This window comes from Apis cerana, linkage group LG1, assembly GCF_029169275.1.
Source record: "Apis cerana isolate GH-2021 linkage group LG1, AcerK_1.0, whole genome shotgun sequence".
NCBI classification, from domain to species: Eukaryota; Metazoa; Arthropoda; class Insecta; order Hymenoptera; family Apidae; genus Apis; species Apis cerana.
This window is the reverse complement of record NC_083852.1, coordinates 20,551,260-20,573,600: the sequence shown is the minus strand read 5'-3', so window position 1 is coordinate 20,573,600 and position 22,341 is coordinate 20,551,260. Positions and strand designations below refer to the sequence as shown.

Sequence of the window (22,341 nt, the reverse complement as noted above, 5' to 3'; positions counted from 1 at the left end):
TTATTTCAATCCTTTAAACAAATTCCATTGAGGTTGGAATTGAAATCTTCGTTTAACATGTCATGTAATATCGATAGTCTTATAGACTTCGATATCTCGTATTCAATATATTGTTTATTGCAATCTTCTGTGCAATAAAAATTATTTAATTTCTAAATGTAAGTTTGTAAATAAAGAATATAATAATAATTAATTTATAACTTTCGATATAAAATTATAATATATATTAAAATACACAATAAAAAACAATAACTCTTATATATAGAATTATATTTTCATAATTATAGAAATATTTCTATAAAGGTTAATAAATTGTTTATATTATTATTTTATGTTTTTGATTATAATTACTGATTTATTAGTCTTTTTATTTTAATATAATCTTAATATAATCTTAATTTAAATGTATTTAAAAATTGATTAATATATATTTTAATTTTACATTTATACATATATTATATTACAGATTTTTTCTAAAATATTTCATCTTTTATAATTTTAGAAAATTACATATAAAAAGAAAAATGTATCAGAAAAAAATAATTAATAAAATACCAGGTAATTTACTATCTCCTTTTAAAAAAGAAAATCAAGGATATATTGAAGATTTAGGAAAGAAACAGAAATTTGAATTGGAAGAATTATTAGAAAGGCAAAATAAAATTCTTGATAATAAGTAGGTAAAATTTAAGTTATAGCTTATATTATTAGACTACTTTTTGAAATTATTTTTTTTTTCTAGAACACTTATATTAAAGCTTCCAGATAAAGGAGAAAAAATAAAATCTTTTCGTTATCAAATATTAAAAGAAATAGAACATAGAAATGAAGTTGAAAAGGCAGCTAATCTTTTATCAAGATTAAATTTGGCATCTGAAGGTAAAGTTGCTATGAATGAATTAGAATGGACAGGCAAATATGAAGAAATCAAAGATACTACTAAAATTATTGAACTTGATAGTGATGATGAAGAAGATCCCTTAAAAATATTAGCACAGGTTAATTTTATATTTCTAAAAAATTATATTATATTTTATATTTTAAAAATTATATTATATTGTTTATTTTAATTCTTATTGTTTATTATTATTAGCCTACAGGATGTGGGGTTCATAAAAAAAAAATTATACATATATCATCAAATGAAAGCTTAATTAAACCAGAAGATTTAGCAGAAATAGAATCTTTTAAAATAGAAGCTACTGAACACATTACATATATTGTCAATAAAATAGAAAAAAAAATAGAAAATGAAAATAAAAAAAAAGAATTATTTAAACCATATAAAACAACTAAATCTAATGTACATGATCCAAAAAGAGAAAAGCAAAGAAAACAGAATAAATATTGGGAAGTTACAGCAGCAACACCTCCACTTATAATTCATGATGCAGCAAAAATTATAAATTTAAATGAATCTTTAAAGCTACAAAAAGAACAAACAGAAAGATTACAAGTAATTAACTTCTTTATATCTTATTATTTGTATAAAATCAATGATAGAAAAAATTATTATATTATATAATATAAAACTACAATATTATTTTTAGGAAATTCAAGCTAAACATGCAGCAGAAAGATTAGTTGAACAACTTGGTTTGCACAATACTTCACCTGAAAATATACATACTTATCTAAGAGATGAGAAAGAATCTGATTCTTTTTCTTCAGAAGATGAAGAAGAAAATGAAGTACATGATGAAGAAGATAATGATAAAAGAGGAACTGTTGTTTTTACAGTAGATAGTATAGAAAGTTAATTTATATTGTATGTATAATTATATATAAATATTTTATAAATATATTTATAAATAAATTGTTAATTTTAAGAAAATCTTAATATTAATATATATATATTTTTATAGATATAAAAATATGTATATTAATTTATTAAATATTCAAACTTTATTTGTTTATATTTAAAAATTTTTTTTTTTAAAATTCTCGTGAAAAAAATTCAAATTAAACAATTATTGAAATAAAATAGATCTACAATCAAAACATTTATTGTTTTATCAAAAGTAATTTATTATCATGCATAAATTTTATAAAATAAATATGGACAAAAAGAGAAAATAATGGGAAAAAGATAGAAATAGAATAAAAATAATAAAATCTGCGCTCTCTAAAATACTATAAATAACACATATAAAGAAAGGACAACATAGTAGAAAAAGGATAGAAAATGATAAGAATTGATAATCAAACATTTATTTTTTAAATGTAAAAGATATTCTAAAAATATTCAAGAGATAGCATTGATTTCTGAATTTTCTTTTTAGATTATCTTTATTTCTTTTTCATTATTTTCTTGTTTATACTTACTTTTGGCATATGTGTGATCATAGAGATCAACACACTTTCATTTCTCTTTCAAAAGTATAAAAAATCTTTAATGTAAAAAATATAGATATTACATTTCTAGCTTTACAATCTCTAAACTGACGATGATCTCACAAATATATATTTCAATATAAAATTAGTATACATATATCATATACATATATTATATGTATACATAATGTATACATATATTAAGATCAATATGTAAATTCTTAATACATGTTACATATATCTTATTAATATATTATAAACATTGTACAAATTTAAGATCATGATTTCTAAAAAAAGCGTGCAAATATTTTAAAAATCTTCATATTAAAAAAATACTTTCTAAGTTGCCTGCTTTCAATTTCTTCTAATTTTATTATATTATTAAAGGATTAAATATATATAATTATGATAATTTGAAATATAATAATAATTCAAAATAAAATGTTTATGGAACTTTATTATTTTTATAATTTTTATATTAATTGTATCCAAAATTATTAATAATTGCTGTATATGGTGCAGTAGCCTTTGCAACTGTTTGTCCAGCTTGTTTAGTAAGTTTCTAAAATAAAAAAGAAAAAATGAGAAATAGTTCTTTTGATATTTATGTTTATAATATTTTTTATAATATTTTTTTACCTTGAGTTTATCTCTCTTTTGAACTTCAAGAATTGATCTAACACGTCTCTTATTCTCCAATGTACGTACCACAGCCTTATATTTCCATCCAACTTCATGAGATAATCTGCCTACATGACAGTACTAAAAAATTGTTATGTTAATATCATTTAATTTTTTAGTATAATAATAATATTTATAGATATTTTCTTATTATTTACTCAGTTAAATATGACATCACAAAATATAAAATAATTATATTCAGACGCAAATTACCATACCATCATTGTGAAAAAAAATTAAATAATTATATATAATAAAATAATAAATACAGAAAATACATGCTGTATACACTAATTGGTAGTAAATTAAAATTAGGATAGAATTTAATCAATCAATAAGAACTTCCTTTATTGTAAAATGATGAAAGATGATTTTTATTTTAATAATAGAATAAGAAGATAAAGTAAAACAATACAAAATCTAAAAAATTTATTAATTTTATCTTTTTAGATTTTATTTATAATGTAGGATGTATAACAAAATGATAAAAAAAAAAATCAGTTAAAATAAGAAATTCTAACCAATTAGTGCAGCAGTATTTTTGTAAATCATAATTTAATCATACCTTTCTGCCTGGTTTGAGACACATAACTCTCATAGCACCTGGTACTACAACACGTTTTCTTCGATCATATGGAGGTGGACAACCTTCATATACTTTCAATCTTCTGAGAGCATCCTTTCCCCTTTGTGTTTTATGTGGAATCATTCCTATGAATTAAACAATATGTTTAATGCTACAAAATATATATATTAGATTTCTTAATAATTTATATTAAATAACCTCATATAACTATTTTTTTCATTATATTATCAAATAATGTAGGTAATATGTAATCACTGATTAATAAAATATAAAATATAATAAAATAATTCATAATTATAATAATTGAAATATACCACGAACTGTTTTCCAAAGTATTTTACTGGGAGCACGGAAATGAAATGGTCCACGAGCTGGATTGACATTACATCTTTTACGTAGAAAGGACATAAATTTTAACTTGTTTCTAAAATAAAAAAATATTTAATGAAATATATTTCAATAATTATAAATAATATTAAAAAAAATATATATCATACAAATATTTTTCATATTTAGTTATACTTTGACAAATATATTCAATTATACAAACCTGAAGAAATTACCAGAAATATTAAGTTGTTCACTACGAACAACAATTACTTTATTGCCTTGTAAAATCGTCTTAGCAATAATTGCTGCTAAACGACCAAGTAAATGGCCACGGCCATCAATTAATATTGGCTGAAAAAATATAATTGTTATAATTTTTCTTTTATTATTAAATGTCATAAAAAAATACTTACAAAATTCAATCATTGATTTTATTAATAACAAATAGCAAATATCAATTGATAAATTTAGAAAATGAAATTATTTTTTCAATATTATATAAATAATATTTTAACATTTAAAAATAATAAAATATAAAACTCGTATTATTTTACGAGCAAACATAACAAGTAAGAAAACACGTGTACGCGGATTTACGTGTAAACGACTCAATAAATGAACATATTTCTAAGAAAATTTAGTACTATATAGTTAAAAAAAGTATTTTTCATGTTTTTATATATAATGTGTAAAATTAAAGAAACATATTCTATAATATGATCTACGTTATATTATTTAAAACATTAAAACTTAACATACATACCTTATTACTGAAGCCAGTCATTTTGTCACCCTACCGGAAAAGAATCCATGAACATTGAAGAGTATGCATCTTACCGGAAGATGTAAGAAAGCATATTTTCAGTGCATCCAACATTACATTTGTTTTGAAAAATAAAAATGTCAAATATCATTTATTATATATTTATCATTATAATACAATATTATAATATTATAATTATTTTGTATTATTTTATATAATATATTATATTTTATAATCTTACATAAAGACAAATTTTTATCTATATAACATTTTATATATTAATTTATATTTTAAATAATTAAAAAAATATTTTTCGTAAAATTATGTTTAATTATAATTTTCATTCATTAAAAAAATATTCTTATTAAATTTATTGTAAATAAAATTAATTTTTTTATAAAATATAAAAAAACTATTAATAGAAAAAAAAAGATGTAAAACTGCCATCTAGTGTTAAAATAAAATTTTATATTCAAATTTATAATGTTTGAAATTGATTTTTAAAAATATATATATTATAGGTTTTTAAGTAAATAAATTACAAGTATGAAACAATTTAATATTTTTTTATTGGTGACGGTGGGTTTCGATAAACTAAGTATGTAACAGAGTACACTGATTTCACAACTAAAGTTTTAAACTTTACATAAATCGAAACTATATCGCTGCCGTGTTAATTAAGTTTTGTTATGTAACAATATTTATGTACATAAAATTATATTAGTTTTGAAGATTAAGATACGAAACACGTTAATAGTAATATAATTAATTAAATGATCAAAGTTAAGATTAATATTAAATTAATATAACCAGATATATTTGACTTCTTGAGTCCACATGATATGACTCCTTTTCTTCAAGGCATTATTAAAAAAATATCCGTTATATTTTTCTAATTATTATTATTTATATTATTTTATGTTTAATATTCTTAAACTAATATCACAATGGCTCGAGACAGTCAAGACTTCCAATATTTGTGCACATATTCTTATACTATATTAGTTTGCCGGTTGCATAACTGTCTTGAAAAATTTGTATCCTATTGTATAAGTAAATTAATCTTTATGCTATATAAATCTGAAAAATGTCTATTTTTATGTATGAAAAATTCCTAAAGTCGCACGAGCATTGGTTCTTAATTTTCTAACGGACATACAAATTACATGTAAAAAGTTACTACTTCATACTATAGATCATGTAAAGCACACATTTGTTTTACATATCTTTAAAAAAAATTGTAATCATGTTATGTATATGTGTGTGTGGGTATGTGTGTGTATGTGCGCGCGGGCGTGTATGTGTATTTCGTATTTACAAATAATATATTTTAAGTATAGTTGTAAAAAGCGAAAACAGTGCCATTATTAAATTATTAAATTAATAATTTAATTGGAAGGTATTCAATTTCTGCATGATTATTCTTTTAAAAAACAAAATATTTTTATTGCTTTCAATCTATGTATTTAAAATAAATAATCGCACATGTAAAGGCACTGCCTCATTTAATGTAATTTACAAAATATGGATAGTAAGTACAATTTCTTTTCAATGTACAAACACTTGACATAATCTATGAATATTAAAAGTGTGCACGCAATAAAAAGCTAGTATTTCATATATATGCAATTTAATGAATCTGAAATTAATTTTATTTTTATTAAGACATATGAAAGATTATTTTATTAGAAAAATGTACAAATATGTAAATATACTAAATTCATTAAGCATGTGTCAGTGTTATTAAAAAGATTTACATTATAATTTCATTTATGAAATTTTATCAAATATAAACATAAACACTGATACAGATTATTTTTATTAACTGCATATAATTAGATAATGCTTTTTTTTTTAAATTGTTTAAGATCTTAGCATGAAAGTAACTTCTCATTTGTCAATTGACTTTTTTCAAAAAAGCAAAAGTTGAAGTTATTAAGCTAAGCTTAAAGTTATGTTCCCTGAATAAGATGGGCATCTTCTTTACGTCATTCCAGGTACAATAACATATTTTCAACAATGTAATATAAACACTATCATACATTATTTCATTTTTTACTGTTATTATTATATAGAAATTCAGGATTTGTAAAGAATATTCTATTAATAGTTTTAAACAGTATCAATATCAGTAACAATTCAAAATACTTTGCAAAAATAATTATATAATGATTTAGTCATTATTTGATTTTAAATATCATGAATTATGTATAAATTGAAACTACAATAAATATTTTATATGCAAATAACCAATAATATCATAAAATTTGGAAAAATATATAAAAAGTGTATTAATAAAACAAAACAATATTATAGAATGATTACACTGTTTCCGCTTGCTACTAAATTTATCTTATTAATGTTAATTAATTAATGTTAATTGATTATGTATTTAAACATAAAAAAATAATATTATCAATGTGCTTCATAATAATGGAAGTACTTTGTAGCAGTGTTTATAATGAATTGCTATGACAATCTCAAGTGTTTATACGTACAGTCTATCTATAATCTTATCCTAGATCCTCAGGCAATATATCCTGGCATACACAAATTTCGTGTAATGCTACAATATGAATACAGTCGAATGTTTCAGAATAAACATTATCAAATAACATTTTAAATTTTTACATTATTTTTAAACTTTTGTAAGATTTACTTGAAAGATAATAATTTACATTTTTATTTTTAGTATGAAAGATGCTGTTAGGGTGAATCTAAAAGAAAAGCCCGTGCTCGTTCCGTCATTTTGCGTACTCGTCCTCTACTACTTATACTAATACGTGGTACATTTTCAGGTTCAGGACTTTCGTCACTTTCTTCTGCATAATATCGACGTTTAATTTTACGTCGATTTCTAACTGGCACTGTATTGCTCTCATCACTTTCTTCATTATAACGAGGTCGTTTTCCAGTCCTTCTTGGATTTTGTGTTTGTTCTTGATTTTGTATTTCTCTGGTTCCACGAATTCTTCTTTGAGATCTTGATGATACAAAAGCTTTGTCTGATTCTTCACTATCTGAATCTTGATTATTAATTTCATGTTGAGATTGTTCTTCTTCTTCCTCTTCTTCTTCCTCTTCTTCTTCTTCCTCTTCTTCTTCTTCCTCAGTTTGACTTTCAATATTATTTTTTCCACTTTTTATTGTATTTTTAAAAGTATCCTCATGTTCAGATGTAGATGCTAACTTTCGTGATCTTGTTCTACTTCTATTAATAACTTCCTCTTCGCTCTCTTCATCTGATAATTCATTTGTTGTAAATGCTTCATCATCATTTTTTGAATTTTCATAAAAATTTAACTTTGACTTTGATTTTACTTGTTTATTATTTTTGCTATTCTTTGCACGATTTTTTCGAGTTTGTTTTCCACGTCCACTGGGTGTATATACTTCTCCAGAATCACTATCAGCACTTACACTAGGTACTGTTTTTCTTGCTCGTGTCCTTCTTATAGGTACACTACCACTACTTTCACTTTCTGAAGAAGCTTCTGAATCACTGGCTTCACTTTCACTTTCTTTTGTTTTTTTTGGTACTGTAGATCTAGAAATTCTAAGTTTTAGCGTAGGTCGCGTCGTATTAGAAGAACGTTTCGTGTGTCCATTCGTCATACGTGATGGTCCTATGAAATAAAAGAAATATTTATCGATTTTTATTTTCTATTTTTAAAAATTTATAATATATTAAAAATAAAAGTATAAAAATATACTTACATAATTAAAATCATTTAAAAATAAAATATACATACCTGGTGCAAATACATTGGAATTGTTTTTTTCTACATCATTTAAATTAATATTTTCATCTTCACTATCTATTTCATCTGCATCAGAACAAGCAGATTTTGATTTTGAAGGTGCTATAGATAATGGTAATTCTTTATAAAATTCGAATGTATAGTTTATAGTAAAAAACTTATAAATTGATATAATGAAAACATACCAGTTCCATTTGTTAGTCGAACTTTACCTCTTCTACCCTTTCCTTTTGTATTTTTCGTATTATTATTACGTCTTCTTGCAGATTTCCAATTTGAAATAATTTTTCGCATATGTTCTTCAAACATAGCTGATAATCTTATTGTCATTGAATATATCTATAATAACAAAAATTGTACTATAATTTTCTATAATATTTTAAATATTTATCATATTATCAAAAGTATTATTCTATCTATTTTCTTTATACATATATATGTATTATATAGAGCTAATACTATTCATAAAATAAATAGTAACAAATATGACATACCCTTGATCGCTTATTAGTGTTATAATTCCTACTATTTGTAAATATTAATCGCATATCTTTGGCAAATTCTAAAGGAGTTTCATAATTTCCTCCTAATAAATCTTCTTTTACTGTACGTAAATCCATTGGTGTATCTATAATTTGATGATAATCTGGATGTTCTAATCTATCAACTGGTTCTCTATAAAATGTTGAATAAAAATTATTGTGAAAAATATGCAATTTTATCATATATAATAAAATTATTATTTGCAAATGCTATGTAATGTTAATTTATATTATATTAAAATAACATGAAATAAAATGAAATTTGTAAAAAATAATTACCTGAAAGGTATAGAATCTTCACATTGCCATAATGTTTCTAATAATTGACGACAAGCTACTTTCCAATCATTTGATACTTCTGGTGAACGTAGATTTCTACTTGAAGTTGCTCTCTGAGTACTAGTTGAAGGTCTATTCTTTGTATCTTCTACATCAACTTCTGATTCAGAAGAATGGTATGTATCAACTAATTGATGATAGAGAGCTGGTACATCTATTTCTGTAGTTTCTCTATATAAATTGTAAATAAATATATTTTTACTAATTATATCTTGATAAAAATAAAGTAAAATAAAAAACAATATAACTAACATAAAATTAGTGAGTGGATAAACTAGATCTTACTTTATAATACGTAGACATAAATCAGTAACTATTCTTGCATGCTTTACTATTTGACTATGTGGTTCATTAAATTGTTCTGCATTTGTTGCTAAGTATCTAACATCAAACTGCGCAGATGTTATCCTTCGATAAAAATTATTTTCAAAACGAGCTTTTATGGTTGTTAAATCAATAGGATATTCTACAACAAATGCATATGCAGGATATGCATTAAGATCAACAGGCGCCATAAATGGTTCTGCAATTGCAAGACTCATCACTTGATCTAGTCCACGTATAATTCTGCGACATGTTGCTTCTCGATCTCCCATAGGCCATTCTTCTGCATGAGGTTGATACAATATTGTTCGTATCTCTTCTGGAAGTACAGGAACTGCACCTCCAAGTTCTGCTGGAAGTCCTATATTAAATTAATATAAGTAAATTATATATCAATTATTGTCTAAAAATAAAAAAAATTATAATAAATAAATAAAAAGTTCCTGTTTTTTCGAAATTTTTTAATTTTTCTTAATATTTCTCGAAACATTTTTGGATAGATATAATATATAAAAGTTTAATTAATTGAATAATATAATCAGACTAATAATAAAATTTTTAAACATACTATTTTCATCAATTGGCTCAAGATCCCAAGGACTCATTCTTTCATATTCACCGTTATCCCATCTGACACGAAAACACATAAAAAAAGATTCAGGAAAATCTTCATCTAAAGGTTCCATTGATTGAATTTGACCCATCCACCATCCATCATCAATCATACAACGGAATCGGTCTCCTTCAGACCAACTACGCGCTAAGGCTGTATCGAATGTTTGACGTAAAACTAAAAAATCTAATACATCAGCCATATCATGATATTTAATAGTAAAATTTTCTCCTGTTAATCTTCCATCTTCATCCATTAGTGCTAATTTCAAACAACACAATCGAGGTGGACGTATTTCATATTTAATACCTACTACTTTTACGAATTCTTGGGCCTGAAAAATATATTTCTTGAAATAATTAATATTAAAATTATAATATATTCAAATACAAAATTGAAAAAAAAAATCTTACTCTTATATTAACTTTATTCCATGGTTCACATCGTGGACCAAGTTCATATACTTTTTTATTTCTAACAGCATCTAAGTAAAATTGATGACCTTGTCGAAAGTATACTATTTCATCACCCATTTGGGGATAATAAGGAGCTTTCCTTGGTATTATCTCGGTAAGCCATTCTGAAGGTCTAAAAACGTCTGGGATATCATCGATGCCAGTAGACAATGGAATGTCCTTTAAATAAAAAGAAATTTCAGAAGAGAAATTTATTATAGAAAACATTTAATTACCTTTTTTCTAGGACGTCTATTACGTCTTCTATCCATGTCACTTGGAGGAGTGAGAGATCGCTTTTTTACAGGTTTACGTTTACTTCGCTTTGGTGGTTCTAGATTTAAACCATGATCAGCAATCCAATCTGAATATTCTGTGCTAGACTCTGATGTAGAACTATCAGAACATAAATCTTCTTCATGAGCAGTAGAATCATTACTATTACTACTGGCTGAACTTCCTGTTGTTCCCACATTATCAGGATTCTATAAATAAGTAAATTGTTAACATATTGAATTATTGAACATATATGATAAAATAAATACAGTTTTCTTAATTTTAATTAAATATATAATTAATTATTATAATAAATATATAATTATAATAAAATACTTAAAAATTCAATTATACTATAACTATATAAAGTACCTCGAAATCATCATCTTCTTGTTCTTCACCACGTGTAGCTCTAGTTCTATAACCATGTCTAGTAGTTCTGTTACGTTTTCGATTTGCTATTCTACTACCTATATTATCTTCAGTATTGGCAGTATTTGATACTGGTTGTGGTCTTTTTCGCATTTCGCGTTTTAAATTTTCAAGTTCCATTTCTGCTGTCGCATGTCTATAAATGTTATATCTTTATTTATTTATAAATTAAAACAATTTATATGTATATTAGTAAAAAATGGAATAATTTAATAAAAAAATTCATAATATATTTATGAAACGTACAAAACTTTAATTTGTGTTTCTCTAACAGCTGGATTCATGGGTCGAGCAAGAATAGGTTTGTTCCAAGGTGTAGTATTATCTCTTTGCCAATTACCGCTACTTTGTCGTACACCTTCTACATCTCCAGCTCTTCTTAATCCAGATCTACTTCCTCGAGGACTAGCCATTTGACGAACTGGTTGCTCAGCTGCATTTTCTTCTCTCTCATCAGCTGCACTTTCTGCATCAGCATTAATATTTTGCCTTTGTGCAAGTGCTTCAATTAATTGATCAATATTAGATCGTGGTTCCTGAGCTGGGAGTCCTTCTATAACTTCTTGCATTCCTATATTTATAGTTATATTTTTTTTTAATTCTAATTCTTTTTTTTTTATAATAAATAAAATAAACAAAAAAAAATTGATTTATATACCTCCAGCACCTACTGCAATATTTGGTACTAATTGTTCCCCTCTACAATTTTCTCTTCCAGGAACCAATCTTTGTAATGCTGGTGGATAAGGATTTCCATCAACATCCACTAAAAATGGTGGAGGCATTAAGTGAGGTGCAGTTTGTGTTTGTTCATCCAAAACATAATTATTTGCATCTCGTATTAAAGGTCTATAATCCGTATGGAAAAATAATTCTTTGGGTACCTATATAAAAATATAGAATTAATAATACTTTTATAGATATAATATATAGAATTAAAAAAAAAAAAGAAAAGAAAAAAAAATATATTACAATAATAATATATATTAAGAAAAGAAAAAAAAAATAATAATAATAATATTACTAAATATCATAAAAAATATATATATACTTACTATTTTAAGTTTTTCAACACCTGATCCAAATCCATATATTAAAAGATGTCCATGAGAATCAGTTGCTGCTAACATTGTTCCATCTGGAGACCATTTTGCATCAAAAACAGCACCATTACCTTGTCCTTCAATAAAATTTTGAAAACACGCTATTGGTTCTGTATTCAGAACATCCCAAATTATAAGTTGTCCATCATGTCCAGCACTTAATATAACACGAGGATCTATTGGATGAGATTCTAACACAAAGACTTCATCTTTATGTCCACGTAGAATTTTCACTAATTCACCTGATTTTGCATTCCATACTTTGAGACAACTATCATTTACAGCTGTGATAACCCATTCATCACTTACATCCCAACTAACCATAGTCACTTTAGCTTTTTTGTTAGAATCATCCTCTGTTTCTGATTCTCTGGAAAATTATAAAAAGAATATTTATTAAAATTATAAATAAATATTTAATAATTTTTCTCAGAAGTATAATATTTTAATTACCCAGGAAGTTTTGTAGTCATTAATAAACGTTTATACATCCATTGTTGTTGTTCAAAATGCCATACATTTGCAGTACCATCTTTAGAACCAGAAATAAACTTTAAACCATTATGCGCCCATTGAATGCTATCAACTGTATCAGAATGTGCTTCAACTTCTAAAACTCTACATGGACCTTCATCTCCTAACATTGAATATACTCTAACATGATGGTCTGCTGAACCAGCTGCCATAAATGCACCACCAGGACTAAATGAAGCACATATCATTTGTGCTTGACCTGGGCGCATTTTTTCATGATACTGAATTGGTTTTGGTCTACAATAAATGTATATTCATGTATATATCTATATATATATCTATATATAATATTTAAAATATTTTTTAAAAAATATGAAATTTTATTGGAACCTACTGAAAAATTGCTCTTTCATTGCCTTTTTTTGTATGAGACCAAAAAGCAACAGAACCATCTGTACTTGTAGAAACTAAATAATAAACACCATTGCAAGATATAGGACAAAAATTTACAGATGTAATCATACCAGAATGTCCAGAAAGAACTGCAACCTAATAAAAAATTAAAAAAATAAATTTAATAAAATAATACTTTTATATATAAAAATTAATATTCCAATATAAATATAAATATAAGATATTATTTATATATAATATAAGATATAATATATCAACTTACAGGAGACATTGTTTGAAAACACCAAACTCTTAATATTCGATCTAAACTACCAGCAGCAAGTAAAGAATTATCAAAATTTACTGCAATATCCATAATTTCAGCAGATGCTCCTCGAAAAGTTGCTAATAATCGTCCATCAATAGAACTCCACACTTTAACAAGCAAATCATCTGCACCAGTTATGATATATTTTCCAGTACGATCAAAAAGAACACAATATACTGCAGATAAATGCCCTAATGTGTGCCTATATAACTGCATTTTATTATAAAACTTTGTTGGTATTGCCTCTCTTCGACTTAGAGGACCTGAATTTTCTCTTCCTTGAAGTACATGTACTATATAAAAAATAATATTTGAATGAATAATAATATTTATATAGTAATTTTTATAAAAATAAATATTTGATTTACCTATATTAGGCACTAATAAACTATAAGGTGAATCCAAAAATGGTTTTCCACCTAGTCTGCCAGAATATGAAGTAACAGTATGCATTTGACGTTGGACATCTATAATAATTTTAATAATTATTTAAACATATTTAATTTCTTTTTGTTATATATATTTATAATTTTTTACCTTCGTGTGTACGCAACAAAGACTGTCTGCCAGCTCCTAAAAGAGATATTGCTCCCGATATACATGGAGGTACTTCTTTTTCCAATACTGGTCCAATTCTGGCACATATTTGTAGTAAATGATTTGATCCAATATGAGAATATTTCTTTTCCTAAGACATAATTTTTTATTTTGTTTTATATTTTATTTTATATTATAGATAACAATATCATATATTTTTAAATATTTATTAGAAATATTAGAGAAAAAAATGAAAATTATGTTTTACTACATTACTGATTCGCGCTAAGAATTGAAATTGAAATAATCTAAAGTAGTCCCTATTTGTAACCAATCAGAAGACAAATAAGCAAACGCCACCAATGTGAATAATCCACTCGTCACGCACGATACTAGTTTCTATAAATAAGGTCTGAACATGAGATATATTCATTGATCAGTGCGCACAAGATGGCCGGAAGTTAATGCTTATTGGTTGAAAGTAATATGGTGGGGGAAACTTGTGCAACGACAACATAGAATTAGAGAGGAGAAGAAGGAGAAGGGTTGAGGAGTGGGACAGAAAAGGGGTAGCACCCTATTAGGGGTACTTCATACATTGGTATTTGATGACTAGCTTACAATGCAACGAAACAAAGTTTACTATAATGTTATTCCAAAAAATATCCTATTTATTCCGTCATATATGATGAATTTTTATACACGAAATAAAATTTCCGTCAAAATATTAATTTTACTTACCAATTCCTCAAAGGTTTGATTATGTACATGCCCTTCCCAATCTAATCTTTGCGGCAAAACCTATGAAAAAATTAAAAAATCATGAAAATAAGTCGATTGATCGATCGATCATACTCGAGATAAGATTGTGCCAATTTGTCGAACATCAAGGTCGCCGACCTTGAAATTCTAATGTTTTGACAAGCAGAAACCACGTGCAAACCATGTGGAGCCGATGGGTATGTATAGTGTCACCCCGGCAAAACGTCAACTCACACCAATCGTCTTACCTTAGCTCGCTCCAATTCACGCTTCAACACCTAGAACGTACATTTTTCATTATGATATATTACAATAAAATTTTATAACTTTTACTTCGAAAATACTTACATCTGCGGCCTCACGACAAGGTCCCGCCGCTAAGAATTTGGCAATTAGGAAGTACAGCTCTGTAAGAAAGAACGCTGCTTAGGAACGAACCGCACGCCTCGCTTCGTTGCGGATGGTAAGGGCGCTTATCGCTCCCATTCTTTACCTGGTGCTATTACAGTCTCGTTCTTCGCCACGCTGCCCTCCATTTCGCCTGATCAATCGTTTATTATTCACTCACAGACAAAGAGAAACATTTGCTTTTTAGGGTCATAGCGCGGCAGTAACCATTTCAGATTTCATTTTCTCTCTCGCGATGTCTCGACCGCGAGACGCACACGCACGCTCACCTCCTCAACGGAAAGTAGTCCCCCCCCCTTCCCGATTGTCGACACAACGTACCGTATTATACAGGGACGTAACTTGTATCCCAAAACCCTGTATAATTTTATTTTAATTTGAACTTCTTGAAGAGAAGGAAGGACTGTCTTTTTTTCTTTTACATTTCAATAAAAAATAAAATTAGATAACTCATTTTAACATTACTATTATATGTTTTAATTTGTTTTAATATGTTTTTGGTTTAAAGCATTACGATAAAATGTATATATGAATCTGTACTATGTAACGCGGTTTATTTGAAATTAAAAATGCAGTGATAGAAACATGATTATAAGAAATATGAAAAAAGCAAATAATCTTGATTTAAATATAACATAAAGCAGGTTATATAAAATAAAGTTCATCATAATTATTATTGTCATATATTAATAAATATTAATTATTTATTATAATTATAATTTTTGTAAAAGAATAGAAAGAATAGAAATTTACTTATAATGAAACACTTACAATTTTACAGTGATTCAAATAAAATAATAAACAATGATTTCATGAAAATATTATTAATAAAAAAAATATTAATATTCTTATATATATAATTTTCTATTTTTTTCTATTTAAATTTTATATGTTATCATAGAATATAAACATATTAAACTAATTTTTTAATTTTAATCATATATGTTTTAATAATATGGTAATGTTTGCATTTATTTTGTAATATAATAAAAATTTTCATCTATTATAAAATTAAATTCTGCTTGTGTTTACTATAAATAAACATTAGAATTAATAAATATAACATTATTTAGTATTATTATATGTATTTAAATACTTACATATATTTAAGAAGAATAAAAACATAATATGCATTTTTTCACAAAAGCTAAAACTTCAAGATGGACGCTACGTAACTCGAATAAACTCGAAATATCGATGTGTAACGATATGTGTATATATAAGTACTTGTATATATAATATATATATATGCGATACCACGTAATTTTCTGAAAGTTTTCATAATTTTTGAAAAATTATCAATGAATATAAATTATTGAATTAATATATATGTTATAAAAATAAAAAATATTATATAATAAATGATAATAATTTTTATATAGAAGAAATATGTGTTTTAAAATTCTTACACAATTAAATGCCGACGTGTCAGTAAGATAATGACAATAGATTTTTTCATAAAACATGACGTGTTGTCTAATATTATTTAATATTATTATTAAACAAAATTACAATAAAAATTTACATTAAATAATATTATTTAATAATAAAAAATTTATCAGTTATCACTGATAATGTAAAATCATAAAAAATTAATTATTATATTAAATATTATATAAATATATTAAATAATATATAAATTAAAATTTTATATAAAATATAGGATTTAATTGTATAAATATTATATAATTATATAAATATAAATATAATTTTTACATTTAAAGATTTTAACATATTTCAATTATTGTTGTTACTATTATTATAAGATAAATTAAATATTTTTTTAAATATTATATCATTATATTATATTCAAAATGTCATGGATAAGAAATAACACTTCAAATTGGTTTCTACGTTTGGCTATAAAAATTTTAAAAGCTGGATATATTCCTAAACATGTAGCATTTATAATGGATGGTAATAGACGTTATGCAAGTAAAAATGGAATAGAAAAAATAGAAGGGCATACAAAAGGGTATGTAGCAATAAAAATAAATTTATACAATATATATATTTTTTATTTTTATATTTTTTTCATATATTTTATATTAAATATAAATTATTTTTAAGATTTGATAAATTTGCTGAAACTTTACAATGGTGTATGGATTTTGGTATACAAGAAGTAACATTTTATGCATTTAGTATTGAAAATTTTAAAAGAAAACGAGAAGAAGTAAATGGACTTTTAAATCTTGCAGAACAAAAATTCCAAAGATTATTAGATGAAAAGTATGCCAAAAGTTATTTATAAAACAGTTCATTTAATAATATTTTATATAATAAATATTTTATTACAGAGATAAAATAAAAAAACATGGATTATGTGTTCGCATAATTGGTAATTTTTCTCTATTACCTAAAAATCTACAAGAATTAATAGCAGAAACTATGATTATTACTAAAGAACATAAAAAAGGATTTCTTAATATTGCATTTGCATATACATGTAAGTATATTTATCTATATAAATATTTTATATATTAATATATCAAATATTATTTTTGTTTTAAAAATGAATATAATAATAAAATATATCATAATGTAAATATTAATAATTTTCATATTTTTAAAATTTTTTTCATGTAATTATTTATTTTAGCAAGAGATGAAATTACACATGCTATTAAAGATGTAATTGAAGGTGTCCAATGTGGTGATATTCTTTCTGAAGATATTGATGAAGAACTAGTTTCTAATTGTTTATACACTAATAATTCAAAAAATCCTGACTTATTAATTCGTACTTCAGGAGAAGTTAGATTTAGTGATTTTCTTATGTGGCAAGTAAGTTTAAAAAAATTAATATTATTTTTTATTTGTTATTTAATATAATATTATTTTATAAATTATTTTTCAATAAATTTCAGATATCAAATACATGTACTTATTTTAGTAATGTCTTATGGCCTGAATTTAATCTTTGGGAATTTCTTAATGCAATATTTTATTATCAAAGATGTTATTCTGATATACAAAAGATAATAAAAATACAAAATGTAAAACCAAAAATACAAAATAGCAGACAATTGACATACATAGACAAATTGCATCATAAAAGACAAATTGCACTTCAAAGAATATGTTTATCAAATTTTTAAATAATATATAATATAAAATAAGTTTAATTAAAATTAATTATAAATATCAAGTAAGATTAAAGTATAATAATATATATTTATATAAACACCACACCACATGTAAACAATTTTTTTTAATCATTTACATTTAAATTTATATATATATATATATATATACTTCAAAAATATACTTGTACATTTTTTTAAATATTCTAATGCTATTCAAATATGTATAAGTATTAAAAATCTATAGCTTTTTTTTTTATTCTATAAAAAATGTATTAATGTATATAAGACAATTTCTTTTAAAAAATAAGTATAATATATATATATAATGTTAAAAAACATGAAAAAAAAATAGAAATATTATGCATACACATAAGTTCATCTTCATTTCATCCATAAATTTATATGTGTATATTTATATATAATGAAATAAAAATATAAATGTTATGCATATCCATAAATTTATTTTTTAATTTCATTCAATATATAAATTTGTATATATTTATAAAATTTGTAATTAAGATATTTTTTTGAAATATCCTGTACATCAAATCTGCTACATTAAATTAAATATTTGGCTTAATTTTAATACAGTTTTTAAATACACATTATTTCATATATTATCACTCTTTCTATATATATTATATATTATTTCATATATTATATTTAATATTTCATTAATAAAACATTTTTATATTTTCAAAAATTTTTAATCAAAACTTTTATTTTGCAAAAACGTTATAAAGTAAATATTTATTAAATAAATATATCACATAAGTATGATCAGGCACATTAATATTAGTGTAATTTTGAAATAGAAATATAAACTTAATTATTGTATTTTAATATTTTGTAAATATATTATATTTCATTATTATACTTTAAAAAACCAAAATAATATACATATACACAAAAATATTTACAAATATATATGCTTGTAAAATATTAAAATATTTTTAATATATTTTTAATAAATGTTTTATTAATGATTAAATGCGCAATTAAATATATATTGTTTAAATAAATAGAATAATATAATAGAATAATATAATGTTAAATTTAACAAAACCTTAATTTTATTTCTTTTTTTCTTTTTTATTTTTCATTAGTTTAAAATTTAATTAAATTAAAATCAATGAATATAAATAATTTTTAGTTGTTATTTAGAATTATAAGGTGGATGACGTCTAGCAGATGGTTGTCTTTGCCTTGCTAAAAAAGATTGACCTTGACCTGAACTTAAAGCTGCAAGACGTTGATCTATTGCTTCTCTATGACAAGTCAAACCTAAGCGATAAAAAGCAGATATCATTAATTTTTCTTCCATCTCTTTAATTAATTTTGATTCTTTTAGAGATCGTTCCATATCTTCCATAATTTTACGTTGCTCTAAAATTTGATTTCTTAAAACAGCTACTTCATTAGGAGATGAATTATTTTGTTTAGGATCTAAACTTTTTATAACACTTTTTGCTTTTTCAACATATTTTTTATAACGTTCCTCAAGTGCAGCATTATCATATTCTCGACGTGTTAATTTTTCTTGAAGTGCAAAAACTTTTTGTTTTTGAGTTTGCAATGCATTTTCTCGTTCTTCAACTTGTAAAATTAAACGTTCTTTTTCTGATTGTATTTTTCTCACTTCATCTTGCAATTGTGTTATTTTTTGTCCTAAATTAATATTATCAGTTTTATTGTCTCCACTTGATTGATTTCCTAATGCTTCTTCCAATCTATTTTCTAATTCAATTATTCTTTGATTAGCTTTACGATTTTTACCTCTAAGTGTATTTAATCTTTCCTCTGAATCTTCTAATAGTGCTTGAACTGTTGGTAATTTATCTTCATTTCCCATTTGTTTAAGTTTCAACATTTTATTTTCATGTTTTAAACACAATAGTTCTTCTTTTATTTCAAGAGGAATCATTTCTGTATTTGTGACAGTAGTATCAGTACTAGGTTTTGCTATATTTTCTGCTGCTTGCAATTGTGTACATTTTAATTCTTCATTTGTTTCTTTTAAAGCATCTCTCTCTACAATTAATCTATCTCTTTCTCTTTGTAAAGTGCTTAATTGAGCTTCCATTTTTTTGCCTTCAAATTCAAGTTTATCACATTTATTAGTTTGTTCATCTAATTTATGATGTGCTTCAGCAAGTTGTTGTTTGCAAACTTCTAAATGATTACGTAGCATTGTAGTACGTTTTGATTCCTCTTCATAGTCTATCTTAGATTGTAGATACTCTAAATTCTTATCTTCTAATATTTTAACTTGTCTTCTTAAATCACTTAAATCTTCCATTTTCTTTTTATATGATTCTATTGTTTGCTCATATTTTGCTACTTTATCTGCTGTTTCTCTTAAGGCATCTATTTCATCTTTTAGATTATTAGCCTCATCAGCTGCTTTTTGTAAGTCTTCTTGTCTAGATTGTAATTCTAATACTTCCTTTTCTAATAATTCTATTTTTAGTCTATAATCATCTCTAGATGTTTCTACTTTAAATAATTCATCTTTCAATGCCTCTACTTGTTTTCTAAGACCAGAATGTCTAAAAATAGAACAAGATTCTGGATTTTCAAATTCATCTAATCTTTCTTGAAGTTTTTTATTTTCTGTCATTAATGCTGCTTTTTCTTCTTGTAAAAGTGAAAGTTGTTGATCAAGTTCATGACATTTTTGTGCTAATTGTTCTTTCATATCAACAGTTACTTGAAGTTCAGTCAATAATCTTTGTTGAGTACCATCAGCTACATCTAAAGATTCAAAATTAAGACTAGTACCTAAACTTAGTCTTGGTCCATGCATATTACTTTCTAATTCTTGAATACTCTGCATAATTGCTTGTTGAACAGTTTCTTCCATTCCCATAATTCTTGTTATATATTGTTGCTTTTGATTGCAATTAACTGCACATCCAAGAATTAATTGTAATAAACGACGTAATTCATGATTATCACAATGTTCACCAATTTTAGTTGCATCAGGTTTAATGTATCCTGATAATTGTTGATTTAAACATTCTATATAATATTCCATTATAGCTTCAATTATTTTCTTAAGATTACTAACTTTTAACCGCCAATTAGAACTAACATCAGTTTTAATTTTTGCTCTCCAAGCAGCAGTGAACCATTCAGGAGCAATTTGAGCTAAGACATCTGCTAAAGCAACACCATCACTTATATCCTCAGCAGTTGAATGAGAACCTTGGAGATCAAATGTATCTAACCATTTAATTAAATTATTTAATTGTTGATCATCCATTATTATTTATAATTAAAGATATATTGATTAAATCATAAAAATATTTATATATTTTATATTCCTATGGCAAATGTCAATTCTTTTTAAATCTTAATTTTAAAACGTATTATTTATTTTTTGAATAATTAGGTTGAAGGTTAGAAAATATTCTATCATTTCTACACTATTAAAATATTATTTTATTGCTATTAATGATAGTTTTGAAAAAAATATTTTTTAAATTATATCAAAATGTTATTTTGACATTTTTTATGCAAAATAAAATTAGGAAAAATACTGAATTACGTTAAACTTTACACTTTCGCTTCTAGTTAAACTGATTACACACGTTCTAAAATAACTGCAGTGAGTACGCTGCAATCTTGTCAAATAGATGTATTTAAATATATATATTATACTTAATGCATTCATATATAATGCATTTATTTACGTTGATAAAATTATCAATTTTATTGATATCAACAAATATTTTGCAGATTTTGCTAAAAAAATTTTTTTGTGAAAGATAAAACAAGATATATTTTAACTTTTAAAGAAAGTTATATA

The 22,341-nt window shown here is 24.3% G+C and overlaps 5 protein-coding genes across 13 annotated transcripts; 2 read left to right on the top strand and 3 right to left on the bottom strand.

Moving 5' to 3' along the window:
• The first annotated feature begins 18 nt into the window (after positions 1-18).
• On the top strand, positions 19-1,834 carry LOC108003217 (DNA-directed RNA polymerase II subunit GRINL1A). 4 transcript variants are annotated; one of them, XM_017065350.3, is made up of 5 exons: positions 19-158; positions 503-676; positions 743-998; positions 1,094-1,456; positions 1,551-1,834. In XM_017065350.3, exons 2-5 carry the CDS (start codon positions 525-527, stop codon positions 1,758-1,760), a joined length of 981 nt encoding a protein of 326 aa, XP_016920839.2. In that variant the 5' UTR covers positions 19-158; positions 503-524; the 3' UTR covers positions 1,761-1,834. The 4 variants fall into 4 exon arrangements, with proteins under 4 accessions (XP_016920839.2, XP_061926854.1, XP_061926853.1 ...); XM_062070870.1 differs by having other exon boundaries at positions 22-158; positions 467-676; XM_062070869.1 differs by having other exon boundaries at positions 105-303.
• Positions 1,835-2,442: 608 nt separating this feature from the next.
• Positions 2,443-4,850, bottom strand: LOC108003218 (large ribosomal subunit protein uL13). Of its 2 annotated transcripts, XM_017065352.3 has the most exons (6): positions 4,695-4,850; positions 4,152-4,282; positions 3,916-4,025; positions 3,581-3,726; positions 2,974-3,096; positions 2,772-2,896 (listed from the first exon to the last, which is right to left on the bottom strand). In XM_017065352.3, exons 1-6 carry the CDS (start codon positions 4,713-4,715, stop codon positions 2,813-2,815), a joined length of 615 nt encoding a protein of 204 aa, XP_016920841.1. In that variant the 5' UTR covers positions 4,716-4,850; the 3' UTR covers positions 2,772-2,812. The 2 variants fall into 2 exon arrangements, with proteins under 2 accessions (XP_061926860.1, XP_016920841.1); XM_062070876.1 differs by having other exon boundaries at positions 2,443-3,096.
• A 391-nt stretch (positions 4,851-5,241) lies between these two features.
• On the bottom strand, positions 5,242-16,678 carry LOC108003202 (PH-interacting protein). Of its 4 annotated transcripts, none has more exons than XM_017065332.3 (23): positions 16,542-16,678; positions 15,527-15,798; positions 15,382-15,440; positions 15,282-15,311; positions 15,013-15,072; positions 14,272-14,422; positions 14,103-14,201; positions 13,690-14,027; positions 13,408-13,562; positions 12,993-13,310; positions 12,492-12,909; positions 12,095-12,320; positions 11,683-12,007; positions 11,377-11,572; positions 10,965-11,213; positions 10,687-10,908; positions 10,229-10,607; positions 9,622-10,021; positions 9,277-9,507; positions 8,950-9,130; positions 8,641-8,794; positions 8,447-8,557; positions 5,242-8,320 (listed from the first exon to the last, which is right to left on the bottom strand). In XM_017065332.3, the coding sequence occupies exons 2-23, from the start codon at positions 15,567-15,569 to the stop codon at positions 7,401-7,403; spliced, it is 5,265 nt and encodes a 1,754-aa protein (XP_016920821.1). In that variant the 5' UTR covers positions 15,570-15,798; positions 16,542-16,678; the 3' UTR covers positions 5,242-7,400. The 4 variants fall into 4 exon arrangements, with proteins under 4 accessions (XP_016920821.1, XP_061926817.1, XP_061926818.1 ...); XM_062070833.1 differs by having other exon boundaries at positions 15,527-16,472; positions 16,542-16,665; XM_062070834.1 differs by having other exon boundaries at positions 15,527-15,856; positions 16,542-16,651.
• Positions 16,679-16,857: 179 nt separating this feature from the next.
• Positions 16,858-18,633, top strand: LOC108003208 (dehydrodolichyl diphosphate synthase complex subunit DHDDS). Of its 2 annotated transcripts, XM_062070872.1 has the most exons (5): positions 16,858-17,416; positions 17,512-17,673; positions 17,742-17,890; positions 18,044-18,228; positions 18,312-18,633. In XM_062070872.1, exons 1-5 carry the CDS (start codon positions 17,256-17,258, stop codon positions 18,540-18,542), a joined length of 888 nt encoding a protein of 295 aa, XP_061926856.1. In that variant the 5' UTR covers positions 16,858-17,255; the 3' UTR covers positions 18,543-18,633. The 2 variants fall into 2 exon arrangements, with proteins under 2 accessions (XP_061926856.1, XP_061926857.1); XM_062070873.1 differs by lacking the exon at positions 17,512-17,673.
• Positions 18,634-19,601: 968 nt separating this feature from the next.
• On the bottom strand, positions 19,602-22,295 carry LOC108003205 (protein Hook homolog 3). The gene has a single exon (XM_017065337.3). The coding sequence runs from the start codon at positions 21,793-21,795 to the stop codon at positions 19,687-19,689; it is 2,109 nt and encodes a 702-aa protein (XP_016920826.1). The 5' UTR covers positions 21,796-22,295; the 3' UTR covers positions 19,602-19,686.
• Positions 22,296-22,341: the final 46 nt, after the last annotated feature.